The 27,622-nt window shown below is 41.8% G+C and overlaps 1 protein-coding gene across 3 annotated transcripts in view; it reads right to left on the bottom strand.

Annotated features, from left to right (window-relative positions):
• Positions 1-27,622, bottom strand: part of PLCB4 (phospholipase C beta 4) — a 378,077-nt gene that overhangs the window by 42,940 nt on the left and 307,515 nt on the right. For all 3 annotated transcript variants that reach the window (XM_040429870.1, XM_040429871.1, XM_040429869.1), the window contains 10 exons: positions 27,345-27,429; positions 23,758-23,882; positions 19,006-19,057; positions 18,720-18,822; positions 17,007-17,171; positions 16,722-16,926; positions 15,792-15,880; positions 12,879-13,029; positions 12,754-12,803; positions 11,802-11,867 (listed from right to left, as the gene is read on the bottom strand). In XM_040429870.1, coding sequence (XP_040285804.1) covers positions 11,802-11,867; positions 12,754-12,803; positions 12,879-13,029; positions 15,792-15,880; positions 16,722-16,926; positions 17,007-17,171; positions 18,720-18,822; positions 19,006-19,057; positions 23,758-23,882; positions 27,345-27,429 — 1,091 coding nt within the window. The remainder of the gene's footprint in view (positions 1-11,801; positions 11,868-12,753; positions 12,804-12,878; positions 13,030-15,791; positions 15,881-16,721; positions 16,927-17,006; positions 17,172-18,719; positions 18,823-19,005; positions 19,058-23,757; positions 23,883-27,344; positions 27,430-27,622) is intronic.

Below are 27,622 nucleotides of genomic sequence, written 5' to 3'. Positions count from 1 at the left end.
CTTCGCTGTTCTCAGAACTCCATAGAAATTATTGGAGCATGCTGGGAGTTGTAGTTTCACCACAGCTGGAGTACCAGAGGTTAGCCATTACTGATCTATCCTCTGGAATCTGGATAGGTCATCAGTATCTGATCGTGGGGGTCCGACACCTGGGACCCCTACTTGATCAGCTGTTTGAGAAAGCACTGGTGCTCTGTGAGCGCCGCGGCCTTCTCTCTGCTTTCCCTAGGCCAGTGAGGATACATTTATCGATCACGTGGCCTAGGAGAAGCTCTGCCTCATTCAAGTGAATGGGCCTGAGTGCAACAGCAAGCACAGCCGCTATACAATTTTCGGCACTGTGCTTGGTGAGCACACAGATGAATGCAGTGCTCACAGGAGCGCCACTGCCTTCTCAAAACAGCTAATTGGCGGGATCCTGGGTGTCGGACCGCCACTGATGATACTGATGACCTATCCAGAGGACAGAGTAAAATTGTGTTTGAGAGCAGCACCAATGACTTTGAAGATGTATTCAGGAATACATCAGCTCGTCCTTGACCTCAGATCCATTCGGTCATTAGAAGCGCATAAAAAATCCAGATTGACGGCAGCATATCCATACAAAAAAGCTTCTTTATTCACAGTGGGTCCATGAAAAGCATGTGTACAAACGCACCAGTAAAAAACGCAACGTTTCGGCTACATGCTTGAGAAAGGCTACCATGTAGCCGAAACGTTGCGTCTTTTACTGGTGCATTTGTACACATGCTTTTCATGGACCCACTGTGAAAAGAAGCTTTTTTGTATGGCTATGCTGCCGTCAATCTGGATTTTGTATGCTATTCAGAGGACAGGTCATCAGTAAAATAAATCTTGGAAAAACCCTTTTAAAGAATTCTTTGAGATGTAGTCAGAATATTGGGAAAGATTAAACGATGTTCCTATTCCCTTGATTTTTAGTTTCCTATGTCTTAGGGTCTATTCGCACGTCCGTAGTGTATTGCGAATCCGCAATAGCACCGGCCGGCACCCCCATAGAACAGCCTATTCTTGTCCGCTATTGCGGACAAGAATAGAGCATGTTCTATTTTTTTCCGTAGCCGCAGACCGGAAGTTCAGGGCCGCGATCCGGAAATGCAGATGCGGACAGCACACTGTGTGCTGTCTGCATACATTCCTGCCCCATAGAAAATGAATGGGTCCGCACCCGTTCCGGATAATTGCGGAACGAGTGTGGACACATTCTACGGAAGTCTGAATGGAGCCTTAGGCTACTTTCACACTAGCGTTTTTGCTGAATCCGACAGGGCTCAGCAAAAACGCTTCCGTTACTGATAATACAACCGTCTGCATGAACGGATCCGGTTGTATTATCTTTAAGATAGCCAAGACGGATCCGTCATGAACATCACTGAAAGTCAATGGGGAACGGATCCGTCCCCATTGCCTTGCATTGTGGGTCATGCCAGATCTGTTTCGCTCTGCATCCCATGAAGGAAAGAAAACCGCAGTTTGCGGGGGTTTCTTCTCTGGTATGGGAATGCAAACAAATGGAGTGGAATGCATTTTGGAGCACTCCGTTCTGTTCAGTTACGTTTTGTCCCCATTGACAATGAATGGTGACAAAACGGAAGCGTTTCTCTCCGGTATTGAGATCCTATGACGGAACTCAATACCGGAAAATGTAAACGCTAGTGTGAAAGTAGTCTGAGGTGCACTACAGTGTATTTAGATGCTAATGATCCTGACTGTGTCAAGTATTAAAATCTAGAAACAGACCTAAAAATAACATTATTATAACTGCAGAAATTTGTGAAAGTAGTGTCTAGAAACAAATGACTCACCTAGTTCCATGATATGCTCTGTCTGGGATATCCTTCCTGTCTCTCTTTACAAGATTTTGCAGATTTACTTTTAAAGAGGAGATTTTTTGTCTGTGTCTGTATCCTACTGTACATCTCCTTTCTCCTATTGATCTGATGAAGTAGATGTCTTTCTATCTAATATGTATTTATCTAGTCTGTCTAAGGCCTCGTGCACACAAATGTATTTTCTTTCCGTGGCCGTTCCGTTGTTTTTTTTGCGGACTGTATGCGGAACCATTCACTTCAATGGGTCAGCAAAAAACAAACAAAAAAAAAACTGAAGTTACTCCGTGTGCATTTCGTTTTCGTATGTCCGTATTTCCGTTCCTCAAAAAAAATAGAACATGTCCTATTATTGTCCGCAATACGGACAAGGATAGTACTGTTCTATTAGGGGCCAGCTGTTCCGTTCCGCAAAATACGGAATGCACACGGACGTCATCTGTTTTTTTGTTGGATCCGTTTTTGCGGTCATGTGCATGAGCCCTAAATATCTATTATGGCTATACTACATCTATTTATCACATATCAATCACTTATAGATTATCATCTATAGATTGATAGGATAGGAAGCAGACACAACTCTCCAAGAACTCAACAGAGCAATCACTGAGACTTTATTCACACTACCACATTTTAACAGACGAAGGTAGGTAATCAGACGTTTCTGGTGGAGTGTTCTGTATGTGGTGTGAGACAGGGGTGAATAAAGTACAATTACGTGTACAATCAAATCCCTGGAGTGCTGTCTCTGCTCCCTGCTGTCTATGTGATGACCTATGCTAGGGTCATATGAGGCGTGCACCAAATGATCTGGAAGAACTGCTGTTATCCAACCACTCGAGAGATTATCTATGGACTTACAGAAGTTATATATCTCTGTCTGTTATCTATGTATACATCTCAAATCTACCTACCTTTCTATCGATCTATCTCAATCTATCTATCTATATCTCTATACTATCTATCTCATATCTATCGATCTATCTCATATCTATCTATCTTATATATATCTATCTATCTATCTTATATCTATCTATCTATCTATCTTATATCTATCTATCTCATATCTATCTATCTTATATATATCTATCTATCTATCTTATATCTATCTATCTCATATCTATCTTATATCTATCTATCTATCTATCTTATATCTATCTATCTATCTATCTTATATCTATCTATCTTATATCTATCTATCTATCTCATATCTATCTATCTTATATATATCTATCTATCTATCTATCTTATATCTATCTATCTCATATCTATCTATCTATCTCATATCTATCTATCTTATATCTATCTATCTATCTTATATCTATCTATCTCATATCTATCTGTCTATCTATCTATCTATTATCTATCTATCTATCTATCTATCTATCTATCTCATATCTATCTGTCTATCTATCTATCTATCTATCTATCTATCTATCTATCTATCTATCTATTATCTATCTATCTATTCTCTATCTATCTATCTATCTATCTCATATCTATCTATCTATCTATCTGTCTGTCTATCTATCTATGTCTATCTGAAATATATCATATTTGATTTCTCTGTAATCATATCACAGTGTACCTTAGGTAGACATGTATTTCTAGCCTAGGACAATGCTTCTCGTCTGCAGGAGACCTCGGCTACAGTTCTGACACCATTTTAAAACTATCTCTCTCATATATATCCATATGTCTAATCTTTCTATCTATTATCTATCTATGTATCTATCTATCTATATAATATCAATCTACCTACCTATCTATTTATTATTTATCTACAACAATCTTGTTCTATTGATTTTTATCTCACATCTCTCATGTTAGATTCCTCTTTAATCATTTCATATTGTACCTTAGGAAGACATGTATTTCTAGCCTAGGACACTGCTTCTCTTCTGCAGGAGACCTCGGTTACAGTTCTGACACAATCGTGAAACATAAATGAATGAACAATTGCTCGGCGCTGAGATGTGACAGTGGACGGCCGCCTCCTCCGCGATCGGAGCTACACGTGCCGAGGCCTGTGATCTGAACCCCTGTGCTGTAACAATCCATGTCATTTCAATCCTAATGGCAGTAATAGAAAAGACTTCTGCAGTTCCCAGATAAAAGCAATCTCATGGCCCTTATTAAGCTATAATGATTTCCACCCACAGCCGTGACTCATCAGTGATCCGAAGCCAGAACTTCTCCCCCCCAAAAAAATATTATTCCCGGAGAATATTTCTATGTGACAGTGCAGCTAAAGTCTACTGGAAAATGTGATTTAAGGCGATTGGCTGCAATGTATAAAACATGAAAAAGGAGTTAAACAAGATGTTTGACCACAAAAGACAAATGAGCCATGTACAAACCTTTATTATAAGAGTGGGGGTCCATATTCCAGCACCCCTACAGCTGCATCCCCTTTATGGACCAGGCACAGCTCCGTGCTGAACCTAGGGGGAGAACAGACTGCTGGAGCTCACCCTTCAGCCTAGCCGGAGACCACCATGCACTGCTGGGTCCCCCTTCACTGCAATGGGATCCGGACGCATTCTGGCATAGGTGCCGGCTTTCGGCGGGACAAAAAATGCTGTGTGTAGTAATTTTTTTGTCCAGCCAAAAGCCAATAGGTATGCCGGATATAGTGAATTCCAGTAGTCTGTTCCTCCGCCTGAACAGACTGCCGTAGTTTACAGCACATATGTGAACGCAGCTTTACATCTTAAAGATCATCTGTCGGCAGATTTGTACCTATGACACTGGCTGACCTGTTACATGTGCGCTTCGCCCACCAGGAAATTTCCCTTTAAGGTCTATGGCCAGTCCGCCCCTGGCTGAAGGCATCTGTGTTGGTCCCATGTTCATGTGTGCCAACATTGCTAGAAACATAATGTTTTAATATATGCAAATGAGCCTCTAGGAGCAATGGGGGCGTTGCTGTTACTCCTAAAGGCTCAGGTTTCTCAGAATTGCTGCATCCTCTACATGTTGATTGACAGGGCCAGACAGTGAAAACGTCATTATGTCTGGCCCTGTCAATCAAACTGCACAGGGCACAGCAGTTGCAGAGAGAGCAGAGCCTCTAGGTGTAATGGTAACGCCCCCGTTGCTCCTAGATTCATTTGCATATTTTAAAACATCATTTTTCTCAGTAATGCGGACACATATGAACATGGGACCAACTCAGATGCCTTCAGCTGCCAAGCGCACATGAAACAGGTCAGCCAGTGTCATAGGTACAGATCTGCTGACAGATGTCCTTTAAGGATTGTAGCTTCATTATGAGCTACAGAAATACACACAAAAGAATGCTATACAAGTAATAACCTAAATAAATGATGTTCACGAATTTAGCTCCAATTGCACATGACCATAATATAACCATATTTTAGAGTCCTTATTACAGCTAAAACACCAAACCTATACCCATCTACTGAACAGAACTTAGATCAGCATATAGTGATCTAGGTTTGCTTCATTACATCATGGTAATTCGCGAAGGGGTAGACTGGCTATAAGCCTTAAAGGGCTTCTGTCACCCCACTAAAGTCTTTTTTTTTTTTGGGCTAGTTAAATTCCTTATACTGCGATATATGAAAATATAATGGTCTTACTTACTTTGCTTCAGCAGTTTCTTAAAAAAACAAACTTTTATAATATGTAAATTAGGTCTCTACCAGCAAGTAGGGCGTCTACTTGCTGGTAGCCGCCGCAAAAAACCGCCCCCTCGTCGTGTTAGTTGACAGAGCCAGCCGCAATCTCCTCCTCCGGCCGGCCCTGTCAGCATTTCAAAAATCGCGCGCCTGTGTTCATTCGGTGCAGGCGCTCTGAGATGAGGAGGCTCGCCTCCTCAGCACTCCCTCAGTGCGCCTGCGCCGATGACGTCTTCTATTTCGGTGATGTCATCGGCGCAGGCGCACTGAGGGAGTGCTGCGGAGGCGAGCCTCCTCATCTCAGAGCGCCTGCACCGAATCAACACAGGCGTGCGATTTTTGAAATGCTGACAGGGCCGGCCGGAGGAGGAGATCGCGGCTGCCCCTGTCAATCAACACGACGAGGGGGCGGTTTTTTTTCGCGGCGGCTACCAGCAAGTAGACGCCCTACTTGCTGGTAGAGACCTAATTTACATATTATAAAAGTTTGTTTTTATAAGTAACTGCTGAAGGGAAGTAAATAAGACCATTATATTTTCATATATCGCAGTATAAGGAATTTAACTAGCCCAAAAAAAAAAAAAAAAACTTTAGTGGGGTGACAGAAGCCCTTTAAAGGGAAATTTTCTGGTGGGCTTATGCCCAACGGGCCACATGGGCCCTACTGCTGGCTGGGTATACGATCTGATGCTCTCTGAGTTAAAGGGGTTCTGCAGTTTTTTTATACTGATGAGCTATCCTCTGGATAGATCATCAGCATCTGATCGGCGGGGGTCCGACACCCGGGACCCCTGCCGATCAGCTGTTTGAGAAGGCAGTGGCGCTGGCAGTAGGGCCGCAGCCTTCTCGCTGTTTACCGCAAGCCCAGTGACGTCAAGACTAGTATCAATGGCGGGGCTCAGCTCTGTGCACTTGAATTGAGCTTAGCCGCGCCCAGGCCAGTGATACTAGTCGTGACGTCACTTGGCCTGCGGTAAACAGCGAGAACCCCTTTAATTAACACTGGGTGCATCAGGTACTTAAGTATTTGGCTGGCAGCTGCAGATGCCCCCTTGAATTGAATTGTTCAACTGATTACTGCAACAGGACAAGGGATCCCATGGTTCTCTGCCCAATGTTCACCCTCATAGGCCGTAGGCCACTATATAGGGCAGTGTACAAATGGCGCAGGGACATAGCAGTCTCAGACCACAGGCTGAAAGAGGCTTGCGGCCTGTACCATAGATGGCAGCTTTGAAATGTACAGTATATTTTCTGGCCCCTTTGGTAGCATACTACTCGGGGCACTACAGAGATCATTACTAGGGGCACTCAAGGCAGGATCCTGAAGGTAGGGCTTCCTTGTTGCTGTGGCCCTCATCTCACCATTTAAGGCTTTGTACACAACTGGAGGAGCAGGAACAGGAGAGCATGCCACAGCTGGTGCTGGCTACCACAGAAGTGCAGCTTCCGTGGCAGTATGTTGTATTTGGTGCTGCTGGGGTCATATTTTGCGCTGGTATTGCTGACCCGTCTACTTGATTTGACCTCATCTACTTGTGCTCCCCCGCCTTTTGTTAATTTGGATTCACACACAACATGGAGGCCACATTTAGTTTTATTTTCCAGCGCCACTTTAAGTTCCCAGTCCGACCCTGTATGAGGGGAATCTTTATGACTGAGATAGTTTCTTTACAGAGGGCAGCATAAACTGGTCACATAGACCCAGAGCAAAACATTGAGTCACTTTCTTGAACTGACCCAGTAGTTTTTAAAAAATCCTCATCAACACCAATGTCAGCTGAAACATTGCATGGACTCATGTGGTGGTGAATAAAGCAGGAAGATCTTTGATATCTTGAAGTTTGAGTGCTGTTGCCTTACTGGAAAAGGAAGAGGCTCAAGTCATAGATGTGGCTCTATTCTGGCAGACTTAACCAACACCACATGGACATCCATTCATCTGTGTGCATGCTGCCACAGGCTACATTCAGAATAGTCCTTTTCTCATGTGCCTTTTTATCCAACAACAGGTATGAAAAACACCCAGGAAGATGAGGGGATCTACCACTTTATGATCATTTTACCAGTGAAAATAATCAATAAAGATTGTTTTGCAGTGAAACATAACTAACTAAACATGTAAGCATGACAGCACTGTACAGTATCCCAAAGTCCCATAAAGCCCTACATATGGTATAAAGGATTATGGTATGCTATAATGATGTATATGAAACATACTAAAATAAAGACTGTCAACAGAATAAATCAGCAAAGAATGGATGACATAGTTTAAACATAAAATTAATAAACTAATAAAAATGACATGTATACTTTTTGATATCCCTTTTGATACGCAGTGATCCAGTAGTGACCCAGGGACGATGGCCCACAATTACCGTAAAATGATTAAAGTCTGCATGTGCTTTTACATTGCAAACAACCTTAAAGAAATGATTGCCATGTCTACAGTTAACATGGTGAGGATGGATAGAAAAAGACACCAGCACAAGGATAATATCAGCATCACAACCATAAAACGATATTAATCATAACTTTTTTAAAGTTTATTTTTTGTGGGGAAAGTTGTGCCTTTTAATGGAACCATTTAATTCACCATGTCTTGTTATGGAAAATGTGAAGAAAATTCTTTGTGGGGTGAAATTGAAAAAAATAAAATTAACATAATAACTTTTAGCCCCCTTAGGGGGCTAGAACTTGAAATATTCTGATTGTATGCCCCATACACCAAAACACAGTACAATTGTGGTCTATGGGATTTTGACACTCTGCTTACTGAGCAGTGCCTTGTGCATGGCTTTACAGGTAGTTAACCATGACAGTCCTGGGAACCTACAGCACGCCCAGGTAACAGACCAGTTTCACTGAGGGGGTTCCGATCAGAAGGCAGATGAAGTAACCCCACAGATGCCATCATTGCTATTAAATTAAACATCTGAAGGGTTAAATGACCGTGTTCAGCATCACCACCAATCCCAGTCATTGAGGCCGGGTGGCCAGTACCTGTCATGTATGGAGCAGTCTGAGCTCTGCCTGGATTTGAAAGTAAAGATGATGGCAATGACTGAAAGCACAAACTTTGGTTTGGTTTCAACTCCTACAAGTTTTGCCCAAGTTCTTCTCGGGCTTTGGGAAAAGGACCTAGCAATTCAACAAACGCAGTGCTCGGGTAGCAGGGTGAGAGGGCTGCTTTAAGCCCTCATATCTTGAGTTCTATAAAAGATAGAGATATGGGTCTGGTCTTGTTTGAAATATAGGCTTTAAATCAAGATCAACATTATGTCTTCTACATCGGGACATACAGTCTTTAGAAATTGGGTAGAGGGTGACAACAGTTGAAAGCGGGTTTCAGCTGCCTTCACTACTGACCTGATTTCTAAAGGCTATATTTCCATATAGAGGAAATAATGTTGTGAATCTGGTCCAGCAAACAAGGCTAGGCCCATAAAGCTATGTTTTACAGTGCCCGAGAAACGAAGACTTAAAACGAACCTAACCTTTCCACAAACTTTGCATTAATCAGTAATACAGGGTGTTTATGTTATGAGGAATAACACGATTTCTGGCCACTATATCCCTTGTATCTGGCATTATTTAGTAGTTTTCCTCTCTGCATGCTGAATGTCTAGTTAACAATTCTCCCAGAGATGGTGGGTGGAGACTAGCTGCCATCCACTGCACACAGAAAGTAGATCTGCATTCTATGCTTCTCTCACTCATAATCAGCACCAGGGTTATGGAGGGCATTACAGAATAGTATGGTTGTGAATAAAGCATTTAGAAAGTTTATATCTCAGCCTATGTAGCTGCAGCAGTCTGCTTTCCAGTGTTTGTATTGCTGTGCTCCTGCTCACTCCTCCTCACTCCTCCATTCCCCCTATCCATAGACTTGCAATGACAGGTGTAATATGATCCCTCTGTGCTCTGCTCTTGTCCTAGACAGGTTTAAGACATTTTTCAAAGTGAAAAGCAATTAGACAGCTGTTATCATGAGAACTAGACTTTTTTTTTAAGTTTTAAAGTTTTTTGTGGTTACTTGTACTATTGATTTATGCAAAGCTGTGTGAAAAGTTAGGATCCGTTTAGCCCTTTTTCAGCTGGTTGTCATCATAGCCAGCCTTGAGGAGGAAGGGGGCGATGGGGGAGCTGACAGCCTGCAGTAGGAGAGAAAAGACATCCTCTCTAAAGATAAGGATTATTAATAGAGAGAAATCTAATCTATTATCCATCACACCGTTATGTCATCAGAAAAATAAAAATGTTCTGGCTCTTGGAATACAACGACACAAAACTGGGTTATTTTGCAAGTAGTATAACATAATTAAAATGACATAAATTTTGCATCATCATCATCAAATAAATCCCACAAAATTATGTTAAAATCGTGTTAAATTTGCCTTTAATACATGGTTACGAACACCCCTACAACTAGGCCTAATACAGCTAAATTAAAGCAAAAATATGTAAAATTATGACCGCTGGAATACAGCGGGAGAAAAATATTACTGGTCCTTCCGGCTAAATTTACAGGGTGGTCCAAAAGTATGGAGACCTTAATAAACGTTAAACGGTGGTTGGCAATGCCGTCCTGTGTGTAGCATGTTGATAAGAGGAAAGGGGCAAATCTGTAAGGGGTGTTGTCCAACAAGGTGACCATTTTGAAAGGCACTATCTTGGAACCAAGTAGATATTTTTAAATGGGAAGGGGCACCTGTGATATATGTATCTGAATGTGATGAGAAATCCAAAACCTGTGCTTAAATGTGACATACCTTTATTTCTGCCAAAGTTATTAACAATTTTCTCTTTGTTACAGACACAGATATGGATGTGAGATTAACACACAAAGAGATTGTGTCATTTCAGAGAATTTCAAAGCTCGGTACCCTAACAGACCACCATCTACCATGGTACAGTTGGCAAATTGCTTGGCAGTTTCTGTAAACCATATTCTGTGTTGCACTGTGTAACTTATGCACTTCCTATTCTTTCTATATCTGTACAAGGAACTTAATCATTGTACTTGCTTTTGTCTCTACTCCCTGTCCTGTTGTGTATATAGCATCGAAATATTCTGCAGTGCCGTTCAGACACTGTCATCATTCACACTACTCCCTGTCCCTAATGGAGTTTGCAATCTAAGGGTCCCTTTACACGGGATTGTCGGACAATTGCCTGCTCACTGGTGGAAGAGAACGCTGCACGAGGTGGGGTGATGGCTAATGCCAATGCTGTCCTCATACTGACTAGTTGTTTGCCGGCAGCAGATGCTGTTTCCACTGCACAATCTGCTGTGGGCAAAGGAAAAATTTTGTGACCACATGAATGATGCGATTACCCGATGAACGAGCGTAATCGGCGGTACATTTACACCGCCAGATAATCGCTAACGAGTGTTTTTATGAATGCTCGTTAGCCATTATCTGCGGGATTCTCGGCCTGTGTAAAGGGTCCTTAATTTGTTTCAGACATACACACACTAGGGGACAACAGGAAGAGTATTAAAGGAAACTCATGCAAACACGGGGAAAACACCGAGATTTATCATTCCATACGCCAGTATTCTGATGTTAAAAAGCCGCAACCCCTGGGTTTCGTGACTTTTTAAATGCCACTTGCTCAAATTATTTTTTTTGCAGAAATGTCATTTTACTGTTGCTCTCTCCACTTTCTAAATAGAGGAGTAGCGTGGTGTAATTAATGATGACTGATTCATACCCCAGCAACGAGTTGGCGTAGATTTCATTCTAGGCACATGGATTGCCAGACAATGTGCTTAATTTATGAGAAGACATGCACTTTGTCATAAATTAAGCACATCATCTAGCGGCACAGGGGATATCAAGACTGACATAGAAAACACTGTCTGTCTTATGTAACAGCTACATATTATCTATGTTTTATGTATTGATTTATAAAACAGGAAGCACCAACTACACACTAAAGATTCAATTTTGCAACTATTGGTATTTTATCTGCACCGCCATAATTATACAGAAAAAGGGTAGTCAATCAGACATTTCGGGTGTTTTTACGCCCTTGTTCAGGCCCTGGGTTAGAGAAGTGGGTGTGAATAAAGTATAAATAATTGCACATTTTAGTTTGTGGAGTCTCTGCTTCCTCTATAGCTTTCTATATATCTTATACCTATCTTTCTGTCTGTAGCTATCTATTTATCTATGTCTATCTATCATCTCTCTTTCTACAGGATCCATCTCATAGCTAGCTATATATCTACCTTCAATCCCTTTATTATCTTACTCTAAGTAGAAACAACAAAACGCTTCACCGCATTTAGGCCACTTACTTTGTCATGTTTCTTCTTCATAGAGTTTATCTCTTTCTGTTGCTTCTTTAGCTGTTTGACATATGCCTAAAATGATAGAAAGCATCATAATATCAATCACAGGAAGACAACAGAGTAAACAAAAATTAGGGGCATAAATGTAGTATATGGTGAGTTACTGTTCCTACTTGTAAATTCTACCTATGTACCCAAAACTCAAAAGGGTTGGCCCACTCAGACATTGATGACATATCACTGTGAACACCTCTGGGACCCGCTCCAATCTCCAGAACAGGTCCCCCGAAGTGAAGGAGACTGCACTGGCATTCCCATAACGGTGAATGGAGAGGTAGCCATGCATGGGTAGTGTGCACTCCATTCACCGCTATGGGGGTTTAGAAAACAGCAAAGCGCGCTTGCTCATTTTCGGGAACTTCCGTAGCCGTGAACTGAGAGCTGCACATATGCGACATGTTCTCCTTCACTTCAGGGGTTCCTGTTCTGGAAATAACAGTGGGTCATAGAGGTGGGACCCGCACCTATTTGACATTGATGGCATATCCTAGTGATACAGTATGCCATCAATGTCTGAGATGGGCCAACCCCTTCAAACGTGTTAAAGGGGAATTCCACAGACGAAGATAATATACTCAGTTTATTGGTGAAGATTTTAAGGATCAAGACTGAGGAGGGGGAAGCATTTGCCAAAACTGTATTGTCCATGTCTATCTATAGTTACTGTCTACTGACTGTCAAATTCTCCCACAGTCAGACAATGGACTAAAACGGAGAAGCAAATTTGCAATTTTTTTGTTGACAAATTCTCTCTATGTAAAATATCCCAGCAGCACAAGGAGCTGCAGAATATGAGATTGGTGATCCGCATCATATACATCAAACTGCTGAGATCTGTTCACTTCCCGGCAGGTCAATAAGAGTGAACAGGAACAATGTGGGTCAACTGTTAACTTACCTTCATCTGTTTCAAATCTTCGACTTTCACTTGAGGAATGAGATCTATACCTAGAAAAATAAAATGATTCTAAAAATCTCAGCAAGATTTGCACCTACAAGAAGAATACCAAGAGGAACCCATACCTTTCTTAGCTTCGATTGCTATCCCGGAGGAGGACGCAGCAGACGGCCTTAGCTCTGAACTTGTTTGAGGAGTCACATTGGCTTTGGCATTATTGGTTTTCCCTTTTTTGTCGTTCTTTGTGTTGTCGTTTGGCACATCAGCAATATCACTCTGAAGTAAAAACAATCACAGAATCTATGCATAATAACCCATCGAATGTGCATGGAACTTATGGCTAATATGTTCAATGCAAGGCGTAAGCAAAACAGGGACGGCCTTGAGAGTAAGTAAAAATCATTATGAACATAGTAGCAAAACTACCATAGAGGCAGATCACACAACCCGCTCTGGTGACCGTTGGTGGAAGGGGGTCTGACACTAAAGCCCTTTTCCTGCATGGTAATAGCGTTTGCCTGCAATGACCATTAGAGCTCACTGCATAGAGTTTTTTTTACCATTTAGATTAAGTTCCACGGTGGCTGTATAAATTCATATACAGTGAGCTCCCCCTAGTGGTGGCTGCATGCTGTCAACATTTTCTAATTTACTTTCTGAAGAGAAGCATGGGATTTGGAGCTCTGTGTATAAAAAACAGATTTCCCTCGTTACAAAAAAATAAAAATAAAACACGTTTGTGTTCAGTGCCTTTTCGCAGGGTGTTGTACACTGGTGTCTGTTATGCTATGGTATATGATTGTGGTTGGTGCCGCAACAAAGCCTGTAGAATTTTTGATCATGGATCTTTTCATATGCATCCCTCTCTCCACTCTTCAATATTAATAAATGACTTTCATATGTATTTAACATTAGGTGATCAAGACACTATGTACCCAACACATTACTATATACACAGAATGGCCCCATTAGGTACTATTATCTAGTAGACAAGGCGCTCGTATTGCTGTTTGCAGTGTGATTGCGTAGTCTTCTGTAAGAAGATCGCGTTGTTAAGCGCTGGCTTGCGCTTCACCTTGCGTTCCAGCCCATTCCGGTCATGTGACGTCCGCTGGTCACATGACTGTGGTCACGAGTGTGTCATCATGTGTATGTGTCTCATTATGCGCTCCACACGGCAATATCTTAAGCTATACGCTATTGGATCTTGTAGTTCCCATCTAATCTTCTGACATGCGCATTTTACAATGGGAGACGCCAATGATGAGCGAATCTCTCCATGCTGGTTAGTAGTGATCCTCCTCTCCCCTCATTCATTAAGTTTGTTTTTAACTTTTGGAACCTGGCACTTCACAGATGTTCTTAATAAAGTCATTATGATGTATTGACTATGTAAATATATTTTATGCACTTTACATTGACTTTTGTCATATATGAATTGGGAACAATTATTTAATTAAGTTTATGTGGATTATGATCATGAATTTCACTTAATAAATATGATTATGTATGTATTTTACACTTTTAGCTTTGAATTGTTTTTTTATTGAATAATCATATGGGCAAGTATTTATATCTGTATAGAGCACCATTATGTTGTTGTCACTGCTTGAGAAAGGTTCCATTGAGAGGACCGAAACGTTGCTGCTATTTGGTGAATAAACACACATCTCTTTTTTTATATCAGGGCTCGACAAACCCCAGGCGCCAGGTCGCCATGGCGACCAGAAATTTAGTCCTGGCGCTTGGGTATTTGTCAGCCCGTTTTCAAAGGTGCCCGGGCGATGGGTGCTGAGCTGCCGTTCTGTCCGGAGGCAGCACCGTGTGAAACAGCTCCTCAGTCAGTGAGTCACAGCACACAGAGAGCGAGAAGCTGGCAGCAGGGAGGGGAGGGGCTCGGGAGGAGTGTAATCTGATCCTAGAGTGGAAGCTGCTTCTGCCAGCCCCTCCCCTCCCCGCCCACCAACCAACCAATCAGAGCTCAGGCAATGACTAGCAGCTCTAGGTCACTGACACAAGTACAGGAGGGAGTCTAGAAAGAATTGAATGAGTCTCAGGTTAAAAGAATCTAAAGATCCGATTAGTTAGTGACTCATTCGATTCTTTGAGTTAAAAGAACAGGTTACACGCTCGGCTGATGCTTTTGTTGCAGCAGTGATCAGATTAAGGGACAGGAGCAGAGAGATAAAAGTGACAGGACAGAGTTTAGATTACAGGTTGAATTAACCCTTTAGGATCAAATTGGCTTCTCAAGGAGATCTATATGTTAAAGGCATCCCTTCTTCTGTCTCATTCAGTAGCTATAGAACTAAGGCTACTTTCACACTTGCGGCAGGACGGATCCGGCAGGCTGTTCACCCTGTCGGATCCGTCCTTCCGCTGTTTCGCCGGACCACCGCTCCGTCCCTATTGACTATAATGGGGGCAGAGCTTTGGCGCAGCACGGCAGTGCATGGTGAAAGGCCGCCGGACTAAAAGTACTGCATGTCCAACTTTTTAGTCCGGCGGCCTCTCACCGCGAACTGCCGTGCTGTGCCGGAGCTCCACCCCCGTCCCCATTATAGTCAATAGGGTCCGGGGACGGAGCGGCGGTATATGCAACATGGTATACAGCATTATTGGGGGGCTCTATGGAAAAGTGGGGGGGGGGGAGCACTATGGAGGCACCTACTGGGGGCTTTATGACGCGGCTCCGCCTGGCTCCTAACTTTTTTAGCTGGCTCCTAGATTCCAAGGAAATTTGTCAAGCCCTGTTTTATATACACATTTTTTTCTATTGATAGTTAATTGGATGATGCAGGCTCACTCAGGTATAAATAAACTGGTGGTAGCCTCCCTCACCATGCATCTTGCTATGGGGATTTGTCGCTAGTTTATGTTGCCCTTAGTTATACACCTGGTGACAGATTCCCTTTGTGGCATGTCTGGGTCATCTTTTTCTTTACAACAGAATCTAGGTGTTTGATTTTAGCAGGATGCATCCACTTATATTCAGTCCTATGAGAAGCTGTGCCCTCATCTATACAATGTACACTTACTGTTTCGATCCCCATTGCTCTCATCTGGTCTGCCCTCTTCTCAGTAATAGACAGGAATTTCTTAGGATCTGATAAAGCATCAACAATATCTAAAAACAAGGAGAAGACAGACTTTTTAAGATCCTAAGGTCGAGGAGGTAAATCATGCGTTAAAGGGCCACAAAACCATAAGACCGCAGCTAACGTTTTTGCGCTCATGCACACAACCGTTGTTGTTTTGCGGTCCTTTTTCATGGATCTGTCGCTCCGTATATGAGTTCCCGTTTTGTTTCTGCATCCGTTCCATGATTCTGCTAAACATGTCCGTATGGATTCAGTATGTGTTCGGTTTTTTGCAGACCCATTGACTTTAATGGAGCCACGGACCGTGATTTGTGGACAATAACAGGACATGCACTACTTTTTTGCAGAACAGCCATGCGGACATATTGACATATGTTTTTTATGGCCCCATTGAAGTGAATGATTTCGCATAAGGGCTGCAAAAAAAACGGAACGGACATGGAAAAAAACATACGTTTGTGTGCAAGAGCCCTTTGAAAGAGCTGCTGTGAGTATCACAGACACATATGAATGGATTTTTGGGAGATTCAGACAGACATGGTGCATGAGGCTATATACATAGTAGACAGTTTTTTGAGTAATTTTCTACTGGATAATTAAAGCAAACATGAACTTTCTTAGTGCACGTTGATATGAAAGACTCGTCACTTCTGAGACCAGTCTTAGGACCTCTTCACATTTGACATGTATGCCAGTAAAAGCTCCCAAAATATACCTTTGTCAAAGGTCTGCAATGTATCCCACTGTATAGACACATGGTGGGATATGTCACCCATCAGGAACCCATACATTTTTAGGAATAGCACAGTCTATGGAATCCTATGGACACACTTAGCATGTGCATTAGGGCCTTGTCTTTCTAATTACCTCCAAATCCATCAGGGACGTAGGTTTTCAGAACAATGTTGCAGAAAATGGTTGGCAGGGAAAGGGGTTTGTTGCCTTCATTCCGAAGTGAAATGTGCCGATATCCTGCCTGGAGACCATCCAATGGCAATATCCTCTGGCCTATCAGCTTATTGTTGTCATCATACACGGCTATCCTCAGCACAGCGAGGTCAGGTAAGATAACCTAGGAGCCAGAGGAAGATTACTTACAACAATTCTCATGCATTTCCTTTCTGCAGATATGTCAACGGAAACAACTCTCACCTTTCGAAATACAAAAGCCTCCTCATTATAAACCGGGTTCAGACCGTTGTTCATTACCATGCGAGTACGGAACTCCTTCCTTATAGTGTCCGTTGGCAATCCATACATATCAACCTCAACATACGTCCCCATTTTTTTGTCTGAGAGGAACTGCCCAGATATAACCTGTGGTAATATACAGAACTGCTGTTACACTGAGTAAATGGTTCGCTTTTAGCAAATGCTGCAATAAACTACATAAGAAATGGCTGTTATAATAGGTTTACATTTTATGTGTGTTCATGACTTTGTGGAGAGGTTAAGGTCTAATGCACACGAACGTAAGGCTCCGTGCTCATATTGGGGACCACAATATATGGGCACCGGCTATGTGCACTCCATGCTGTGGATGCGGATACATTGACTTGAATAGGTCCACACTCCGCAATATAAGGCCAAAGATAGAACATGTCCGATCTTTTGCGAAGCGGAGGCGCAGACGGGTAGTCACGGAGACACTATGAAGTGCTTCTGTGGGCTTTCGAGTCCGTGCCTCCTATCTTGCAGACCTATTCAAGTCAATGGGTCCACATCTGCAGCACGGAGTGCACATGGCCGGTGCCTGTGCATTGCGGACCACTATTTGCGGTCTTCAGCATGGGCAGTGAGCCATTATGTTCGTGTGCATGAGCCCTAAAGGGAATGTTCCATGAGAAAATTACCTGTTGTTTACATCAAATTTTTATGTTAATACGGTTAACCATAATTTTAAAGAATTGTTGATGTTATTCCTAATTTTTCATGTCACTATTTATATTTTTTTAAACATTCCAAAATCCTGAAGTTTTCACACTAAGCCTCTACATCACTGACGTGAGGTAACGCCGCCCACACTTGCCTTCGCTGAGAAATCTCACCCAGGCACATACCCAGTGAAACATTTTAAGCTGATGCCCTCAGCAGGACATGAAGCGCGAAGGCAGTCTTTGGTACTGCGCCTGCACAATATTTCTCTGTGAAGCTGAAGGCAAGTGTGGGCAGCGTTACCTCTCGTTAGTGACCGAGGGGTGGGGGGGTTGGGTCACCCGCGCTGACGGGGTGTGGAATCTCAGCCCAGGAGAGGCATGCTCGAGCTCTTCTGGAGGGCGGGCCTGGGCACTGGATGAGGGCGTTCCTGGGCACCGTTGAAAGAAAATAACACCCCTCTGGGCACCTTACTGTCAAATTTGCCTATAAATTTGCAAGATAGAAAATAAGAAACGCCGAATGGAAGGTACCACAGGGAAGGAGGTATTATGTTCTACATGGCAATAGTTTTACTTTATTAGTAATAATAAACTTTAAAGTGTGAGGCTCCCACCAAGCAACAGGCCATATCTCAGCTTCATTGAACAATGTGATGTGGGGTTAACTGCCACGGAATCTGCATTTTCTGATGTAAGTTCCAGGATTATGACCCAAAGATCCTATTTCACACATGTATGTCCTATGTCAGGCATGGCCAACCTGAGGCTCTCCAGCTGTTGTAAAACTACAACTCCCACCATGCCCTGCTGCAGGCTGATAGCTGTAGGCAGTCTAAGCATGCTGGGAGTTGTAGTTTTGCAACAGCTGGAGAGCCTCAGGTTGGCCATGCCTGTCCTATGTAGAAGGTATGTCAACCTCATCATAAAATAAACCAAGGTTTAACATATAAATCTGGATCACTGCAACACCAGTGGACTTCCTATATACCTGAACAGAGCAGGTGGCTGCAATCACTCCATCCACAGGAGTCTCAGAGAATGGGTCAAATGTTCTGTCTGGACGTCTCATGAAGTCTGGTTTTAGAAGGTACCTGAGAGAATGCAGTGAAATATTTTGAAATATTAAATACAAAGGCATTTTCAGAAATGTAAAAAATTGAAATGGAAACAGAAATAATATTAACCAATGAAATGGATCAACCTACTATAAAAAAAAACCTGTATGAACTTATTTATCCATCAAATGATTCATCTACAAAGCTGTAATAACGTACCCACAGGATCCATTGTATTCAAACTTCCCCTGGTTCAGCTGCATTGCTAGATCTGTCGAGAGAAAATATATTTCTAGCTCATCGCACATAACTACTAAATTGCAAAATATGGGCTGAAGGATTTTCTCAGGTGCGTTGGCCTACAGTTGATTGGTCACAATGATTCAGAAGTTCACAACATGAGATGTGACGGACACTGGGTGGCATAACAAGTCTATGAACAATGATGCCTGGTTACATGGGCATTCCATAGCGTCTTCGAAGGCCATAGAGAAAACAGATGGCGGGTCTATCGGTATAAGTCCCTTTAACTCATATACTTAAATCACCATAGGGTTCTAAGGTGATGTGAGTCAGGTTCAGTAGACCCATTGGAGAGTTCAGAATAGTGGGTGTAATATGGACGCTCAATTGTTCCTTGTATTTTGTAGAAATATGCCTTAGTCTTCTAATGGTTTGCACACAAACATCTTTGTAGACTAAAGCTGGCCATACACTGTCAGTAAGTCCTGACTCCCTAATACACAGACACATTCTGAGTGGAGCAGCATGCATGTGTTTTCCATTAGGAAAGGAGAAAAATCTGCCAGAGGAGTCTGTCAGGGGACACCACATAAGATAGTAGTCTGGTCCTGCCATTGCTGCTGTGTTTGGACTTTTATATGTATCAGCACCTTTAAGTGGACGTGTCACCTCTCCTGACATATCTGCTTCAGTAACTACTTTCATTCACCATATAGTAACAAGCCATCTATTCATATTACTCTATGTTGTGCCATTGCTCTATTATTCCTATTTGAAGTTTATGAATGAATTGCCAGCAGTCTGCAGTATTGGTCCAACTAGGTTTTACCTAGATGTGACCCTGCACACTGACTGCCACTACCCAATCAGTGGACATTTTCAGAAGAGCTTACTCAGTGCAAGAAAGACGCTCTGTGTGTCAAAGGTATTTCCCATCCTGAATGCTGCTCCTTTGACAAAGACCCATGGCATTATAATCATTTACAATGAAGTGTGTTCCTGCCTGGCCTCAAATATAATTTGTATTGATTTGTACAGACAGCATTATGTGAGTACAATTCATTAGAGTTGAGATCGGGCAGGAACACACAGCATTATAAATCATTATAATGCTGTGCGATCCTGTCAGAGGAGCGGAGGTCAGAATTGGAAATCACGCTTGCAGGGTGTTTCTCGCATTGAACTCATTAGTCTGAAACAAGAGTGTTCAAATTCCCCTTATTTCCCATGTATGTAGACAAGCTACAGATAAGGCATCTCCCTTTTATAGACTGCTCTACTGTCAATCAGATTTGGATCAGGTTTGATGTCTCATTTTACAAGTGAAGGTTAGAAAATATCATAAGAGATATAGTATAAATGTGATTGGTTTTCTTTCTGGGTAAAATCTAGACCTCATTGAAGGTTTCTGAAGGAGTTATGTTTGAAGAATAATTATGGGATGGTAGCACTTTGTTTCCATTTAGTTTCTGCAATGATTGTGAACTCCTCCAAGATACACACGTGGACAAAATTGTTGGTAACCTTCCGTTAAAGAAAGAAAAACCCACAATGGTCACTGAAATAACTTGAAACTGAGAAAAGTAATAAGAATTAAAAATTTACAAAAATCAGTTGAGAATCAGACTGGTCAAAATGATGGTACCCTGAGAAAAGATTGAAAATAATTTGACCATGGGGACATGTTAAACTAAGGTGTGTCCTGTAATCAGCAGCTCAGGTGTCTTTAAACCTGTAATCAGCCTATTTAAATGGTGAAAAGTAGTCACTATGCTGTTTGGTATCATGGTGTGTGCCACACTGAACATGGACCAAAAAGAGAGTTGTCTCAGAAGATTAGAAATAAATTTATAGACAAACATGTTAAAGGTAAAGGATATAAGACCATCTCCTAACAGCTTGATGTTCCTGTTACTACATTTGCACATATTATTCAGAAGTTTAAGGTCTACAGGACTGTAACTAACCTCCCTGGTAGTGGCCACAAAAGGAAAATTGATAACAAATTCAAGAGACAGATAATACGAATGGTAACCAAAGAGCCCAGAACAACTTCCAAAGTGATTAGAGGTGAACTTCAAGGTCAAGGTATATCATCAGTGTCAGATCACACCATCCATCGCTGTCTTAGCCAAAGTGGACTTAATGGAAGACAACCAAGGAGCAAACCACTGTAGAAAGCAAATCACATAAAAGCGAGACTTGAATCTGCCATAATCTACCAAAATTCATACAAAGCTTTTGGGAGAATGTCCCTTGGACACATTAGACAAAATTGAAGCTTTTTGGCAAATCACTTCACCTCTATGTTCACAGATGCAGAAATAAAGCACTCAAAGAAAAGAACATACTACCTACTGTGAAAAATGCAGGAGGCTTGGTTATGTTTTGGGGCTACTTTGCTGCATCTGGCACAGGATGTCTTCAGTCTGTGCAGGGTAAAATGAAATCTGAAGACTATCAAGTCATTCTGAAGCAAAATGTGCTGCCCAGTGTCAGAGAGCTTGGTCTCAGTCGCAGGTCATGAATCTTCCAACAGGATAATCACCCAAAACACACAACTAAAAACTTTCAAGAATGGCTAAGAGCAAAGCATCAGACTATTCTATGACCCTGATCTAAATCCTATTGGCAATATCAAGAGTACAGAAGCAAGGGGTGATGTCAGAGCGAAATTTTCACCATGAACCGTCACCCATCACTGGAAAAGAATAGAAAAAAACGCAAAAGATTATAGAGAGTGAAGAAAAAGAGATGAAAAATAGTAAGCGCCACTCCATTACTAAATACAATTATTGTAAATGGGTGATAGTACAATTGAACAAGGGTTTATAGTGACTATGTTAATATGTTAAAACACCCGATAGCGCTAGCAAGAGGATGTTAAAAATATTATTATTAAAAAAAGATTCGATAAAAATTGGTAATTATTATAATAAGATAATATACAGGTAATATAAAAGTAAATCATTTACTCATTTCACTGGGGGGGGTGGTCATCAGGATAAGCACATGACACCTGAGCCCTCAGAAACCCCCCCGGCCAGGATCGTATGTAGAATGGTAGTGACAGACGGCAGCACCACAGGAAGGCTTCAGGTCAATCACTTTATTCAGCAAAAAATTTATGGCTCAACGCGTTTCGGGGACATAAGTTCCCCTTCGTCAGGAGCAAAACTCTATATTTGCTCCTGAGGAAGGGGAACTTATGTCCCCGAAACGCGTTGAGCCATACATTTTTTGCTGAATAAAGTTATTGACCTGAAGCCTTCTTGTGGTGCTGCCGTCTGTCACTACCATTCTACATACGATCCTGGCCAGGGGGGTTTCTGAGGTCTCAGGTGTCATGTGCTTATCCTGATGACCACCCCCCCAGTGAAATGAGTGAATGATTTACTTTTATATTACCTGTACATTATCTTATTATATTAATTCCCAATTTTTATCGAATCTCAGTTTTATCAAACGTTTTTTTTATAATAATATTTTTAACATCCTCTTGTTAGCGCTGTCGGGTGTTTTAACATATTAACATAGTCACTATAAACCCTTGTTCAATTGTACTATTACCTTTTAAGTGTACTATCACCCATTTACAATAATGGTATTTACTAACGGAGTGGCTCTCACTATTTTTCATCTCTTTTTCTTTACTCTCTATAATCTTTTGCGTTTTTTTCAATTCTTTTCCAGCGATGGGTGACGGTTCATGGTGAAAATTTCGCTCTGACATCCCCCCTTGCTTCTGTACTCTTGATATTGCCATTTGAGAGAGTGTTCTGGGTCTCTCAGAACACTATATATAGAGCTGCCTTCCATTACCCTACTGTCTAGGTTTGAAGTAACTTCCTATATTTTTTCTCTTTACTGCTACTAAATCCTATTGAACATCTATGGAAGCAGATGAAACATCAGTCTGGAGAAGGCACACTTCAAACCTGAGCTGGAGCAGTTTGCTCCCGGAGAGTGGGCCAAAATACCTGAGGACAGGTGCTCATTGAGAGTTACAGAAATCGCTTGAAAAGGTTTTGCAACAAAACATTAAGTTATGGGTAGCATCATTTTTGTACAGGCCAGTTTCATTAGTTTGTTTTATATAAATTATCCTTTTGAAACACAATTCAAAAGCAATATCTGATTTTCATTAGCTGATTTTCAGTAAATTCTTATTTAGTACTACTTTTGTCATTTTCAAGTTATTTCAGTGACTACTGCATTTCATTCTCTAACGGAAGGCTGTCCACATGTGTAATGGTGGAAAATGCTGCCATTTTTAATCTACTTTTGCCATCTACCAATGCTCTTATAAGATCCTAGACAGATGTATTAGCATCCCCTTGGTGTGAGCACCTACTTTTAGAAGCCAAGTACCAGGTGATAGGAGGACATCATATAATAATACACACGTTGGACTATTCCTCTCCTAGGTCTGTATCTCAGCATGAAACGAGATGAGAATTCTTAGCATTTACCAAAACAAATTATTCCAGGGCTCATTAATGCCACATCACTTGAACATTTGCTAATTAACATGCAGAGCACACGGCATCTCTATATATAAACTGAACTGCTCATTGACTCCATTTGTTGCCAGTAAACATCTTAATATCATTTGAGCGTATTCCATTTCCAATAGAAAAGGCCAGAGGCGTTTCTGTAGCATCTGTTTTGGAAGTTAGAAAGCAACGGCCTCCTTGGTTTTCAGCTTGACTGGGCGTCACATCCTACCTGGGGTCTGATAGTTCAGAGAGACCATCTGGCAGCCGGCGTTCCAGAAAATTTGAGGCATATAATTACTGGAATCCACTCGCCCACCCTTGGGGTAGATTCGGCTCATCTGACGTTTGTTATAGCTATGAAAATTGTTAAGGAAAGCAAAAAGGAAACCAAACACACAAAAAAGATAACCCTCTAATATAAAAGCTTTTTCTCAAATATACAATACATCAAATATCTGTTACATAAAAATAATAATAATAATAATAATAATAATATATTCTGCTGCTTCAGGGAATTTTGAAGGGGTTGTCCAGAATTAGAAACACATGGCTGCTTTTCTCCAGAAACAGTGCCACACCTGTCCACAGATCGTGTCTGGTATTGCAGCTCTGCTCCACTGAAATGAATGGGACTGAGCTGCAATACCACACACAACCTATGGACAGATGTGGTGTTCTTTTTGGAAGAAAGCAGCCATTTTTTTTTTTCTAATGTGGGAAACCTCTTTAAAGGGATCTCTGCTTTGAACAATCCCGACTTTGCTAAAAAGGTCCCTTGACAAGAAGCTGAGCACAAAGTGTCCTCCTACTGGGACCTCAGTGGAGAAATGTGTGGAGAAACCTGGCAACAAAGGAGGGAATTTATTTAGACTTGTATATGCTTTTACACAGTGTGTTTGGTCAGTATTTGATCAGTGATTTTTGTGAGCCAGAGACTGTGAGCCAAAACCAGGAGCGGGTCAAAAACACAGAACAGGTGCAGATCTTTCCATTATATCTCTGCTCAGGTTCGGCTTCTGGTTTTGGCTCACAATCAGTGATGCAAATCACTGACCAAACACTGAAGACCACGTTCACACAGTCAGTGTTTGATCAATAATTACCCCTGGTGATTGTGAGCCAAAATCAGGAGTGAAACCTACAGAGAGGTAAGGTATAATAGTTGCATCTGTCCGGTGTTTTTGACTTGCACTTGGTTTTGGCTCACAATCACTGATGAAAATCACTGATCAAACACTGACCAAGATGTGCCACATTTATTAGGAGGCCTGTGAATATTAATAAATCTGGCGCATTCTCTGGTAGTCTGTGAGCCAGAAAAGCAAATCCAGCTATGATCTTCTTAGATTTGTGCTATCATTTAAACCACATTCTGGCATATATTTTATATTAAATCAGTCGGGCTTTAAAATTGAAGTCGAACATTTTTGTGCAAAACTGACATGCACCAATATTTGTGACTTTTTTCATGCCAAAAAACTGGAGCAAGTCGCATAATAAATTCCCACTTTAGTATATTGATTAGTGCTCCCACAGGGGACATTTAGAATTATACAGTGTCCATTCAAGTCAATGGGTTGTCTCCACAATGCAGGAGAGGACTGGGCCTCCAGAGCAAGAGATGCTCTTTGTAACTGATCTCCAATATGGTAAAGAGGTGAGGACCTTGAATTATCTAGCATGGCGGCTCAGTGATTAGCATTGGTGCATTGTAGCGCTGGGGTCCAGGTTCAAATCCAACCAAGGACAACATCAACATGGAGTATGCTCTCCCCATGCTTGTGTGGGTTTCCAAAGACACTTACATTGTGAGCTCCATTGGAGACAGTGAGTGATGATAATGTCTGTAAAGCTCTGTGGAACATGTCAGCGATATATATGTGCGTAAAATCAATCAATAAATCTTTTGGGGAATAGGAAAATGGCTTTTCTAAACTGGACAATCCCATTACCAGGACTTTAGATAGTATGTTTTGGGCCCGACCAAACCATAAAAGTGTGTTCAATTAAAATATTGTAAAATACATAACTTGCTTGCTTATGGACTAGGTCTCAGGGATGGAGCATCTGTAGGGACGTGACGTCATATGGCTACATCATCTAGCTGACCTACTGCCATTTGAAACATCACATTCCAGATACAGCACTGAGAACTATCCCATACCCCGGCTGGAAACGGTGAGACTGGAGCATCATTTTGACAGTAAATATATTACCAATTGGGGGATCCAAATGCCTCTCAAAAAAGCATTCTGAGAGTAAAAGAAATAAATAAAAGGAAATATAATGGTCCAAGACATGGAGGTCAGCGCTGCTGTTCATCCAAGGCTGCCACCCAAATATATGTACTCTAAAACGGAGGGCATGACTACAGACGTGGCCCAAGGAGGTTCTTAAAGTACAGAAATTGGAATAGTAGGGAGCAGTACTGACAGTCAGAGGTTCAATGAAGAGGACTTGGGAAACTGACCTGTTTCAAAGCCAAAATGGGCGTCTCCACCAGATCGATCTATGAAGACATCAATCTTATGTTGAAAGTGTCATTAAAGACCTATTCCTTCACTGGACCTGTCTTCTGGCTCCCTTCTGTTCCAATTCTTGTCCTATAATCAATTACTCAGCAGGGATGACCTGCACACTATCCGAGTGGCAACTGACTATTACCTACAAGCTCTTATCCTTGTTGTAGCTGCTATAGCACAACCATACAAGGTCATCAGGTCACAAGTTCTACTAGGTTTAATTTACGTTATGATGAGGAATGCTGGACTACGAGGCTCCATGCCGTTCATCTCTTTCAGGTCCACTATACTTAAGGGAAGGAATGAAGAGACATCCCTGCATTATGTATGAGTATAATGTAGTGAACATACACCAAAAATGTAGGCTCATTATGTTAGTGATATGCACCCACTCTCTTCTCTGTACACCTCTGTCCTTGGAAAAGCCTGAATATGTCTGGAACGGCAGGAGTCATTACCGCAGCATTTCCAAGGCCGCAGAGAACTAATGCAAGTGGTATATTTCAATGTGATTACTTTTCTAGGACACAAGGCTTGTTTGTCATCTCCAGGCTCACTAGCGGAGCTAATCTATTGCCTACTCTATATTGCATTGTGGTTTACATGGACCTATCATTTGTGCATTAAGGGGATTGTCCAAGTTCAGAGCTGAACCCGGACATCCCTACATTTTCACCCAGGCAGCCCCCCTGACATGAGCATCAGAGCAGTTCATGCTCCGATGCTCTCCTTTGCCCTGTGCTGAATCGCGCAGGATAAGGACTTTTTCTGGATATCCAGTGACGTACCGGGCTCTCCATAGGATGAACTAGGCAGAGGCTTCTGCCTAGCAGTGAGCCTGGTGACTTTACCATCACTAATGGGTGGGCTTTAGCGCTGCCTTAGCCTGTAAAACATGCTTATTTAATATCCCGAGCTGTATGGTTTATGAATACTAAGGACTACGAATGCAGTTTTTACGTTTATTATTCAGGGTGCTACTTTTTCATGGGGCTTTTTTTGGCTTGTAAAGGATGCCGAGAAATTCATGCGTTTTCTACCTGAATGGGAGCTAAGCTGCAGTACCCCACATGGCCACTACACAGTGTCTTGAGTCTACTGCTTCCGGCTCTGTTCACGGTGTACTTTCTGCTGCTGAAAACTGATGACGGTGGGGCTGCCAAGTGTCAGACTCCCATTGATGACCTATCCTGAGGACAGGTCATCAATGTCTAGAAACCATAAGAACCCCTTTAATTAGCACAAACCTTATGTCTCTGTTACCCAGGTTTTTACAAAGAATCTGTAAGGATACTTTACCAACTCGATAGCGTGTGTCTTCAAATAACCCAACCCCACCGATTCATTGAAGGACGACATGTTGAAATGAATGTTCCGTTCTAAAAGGGAGGGGAAAAAAAACAGAAGAAAAAAACATTTCATTGTATTATTATTTTATCTGTAACCAGAGCGACCGTAGAATATAACACATCATACGTTCTAATGCAGATGTTACCTGACATTAAAAACACAGGCGGATCACAGAAAGAGAAGAATATAGTGACACAAAGGTTGCAATTTCCACAACAATGA

This window comes from Bufo bufo, chromosome 4 (genome assembly GCF_905171765.1).
Source record: "Bufo bufo chromosome 4, aBufBuf1.1, whole genome shotgun sequence".
Lineage (NCBI taxonomy): Eukaryota > Metazoa > Chordata > Amphibia > Anura > Bufonidae > Bufo > Bufo bufo.
The sequence above is the reverse complement of the archived record's forward strand: the minus strand, read 5'-3'. Positions and strand labels throughout refer to the sequence as shown.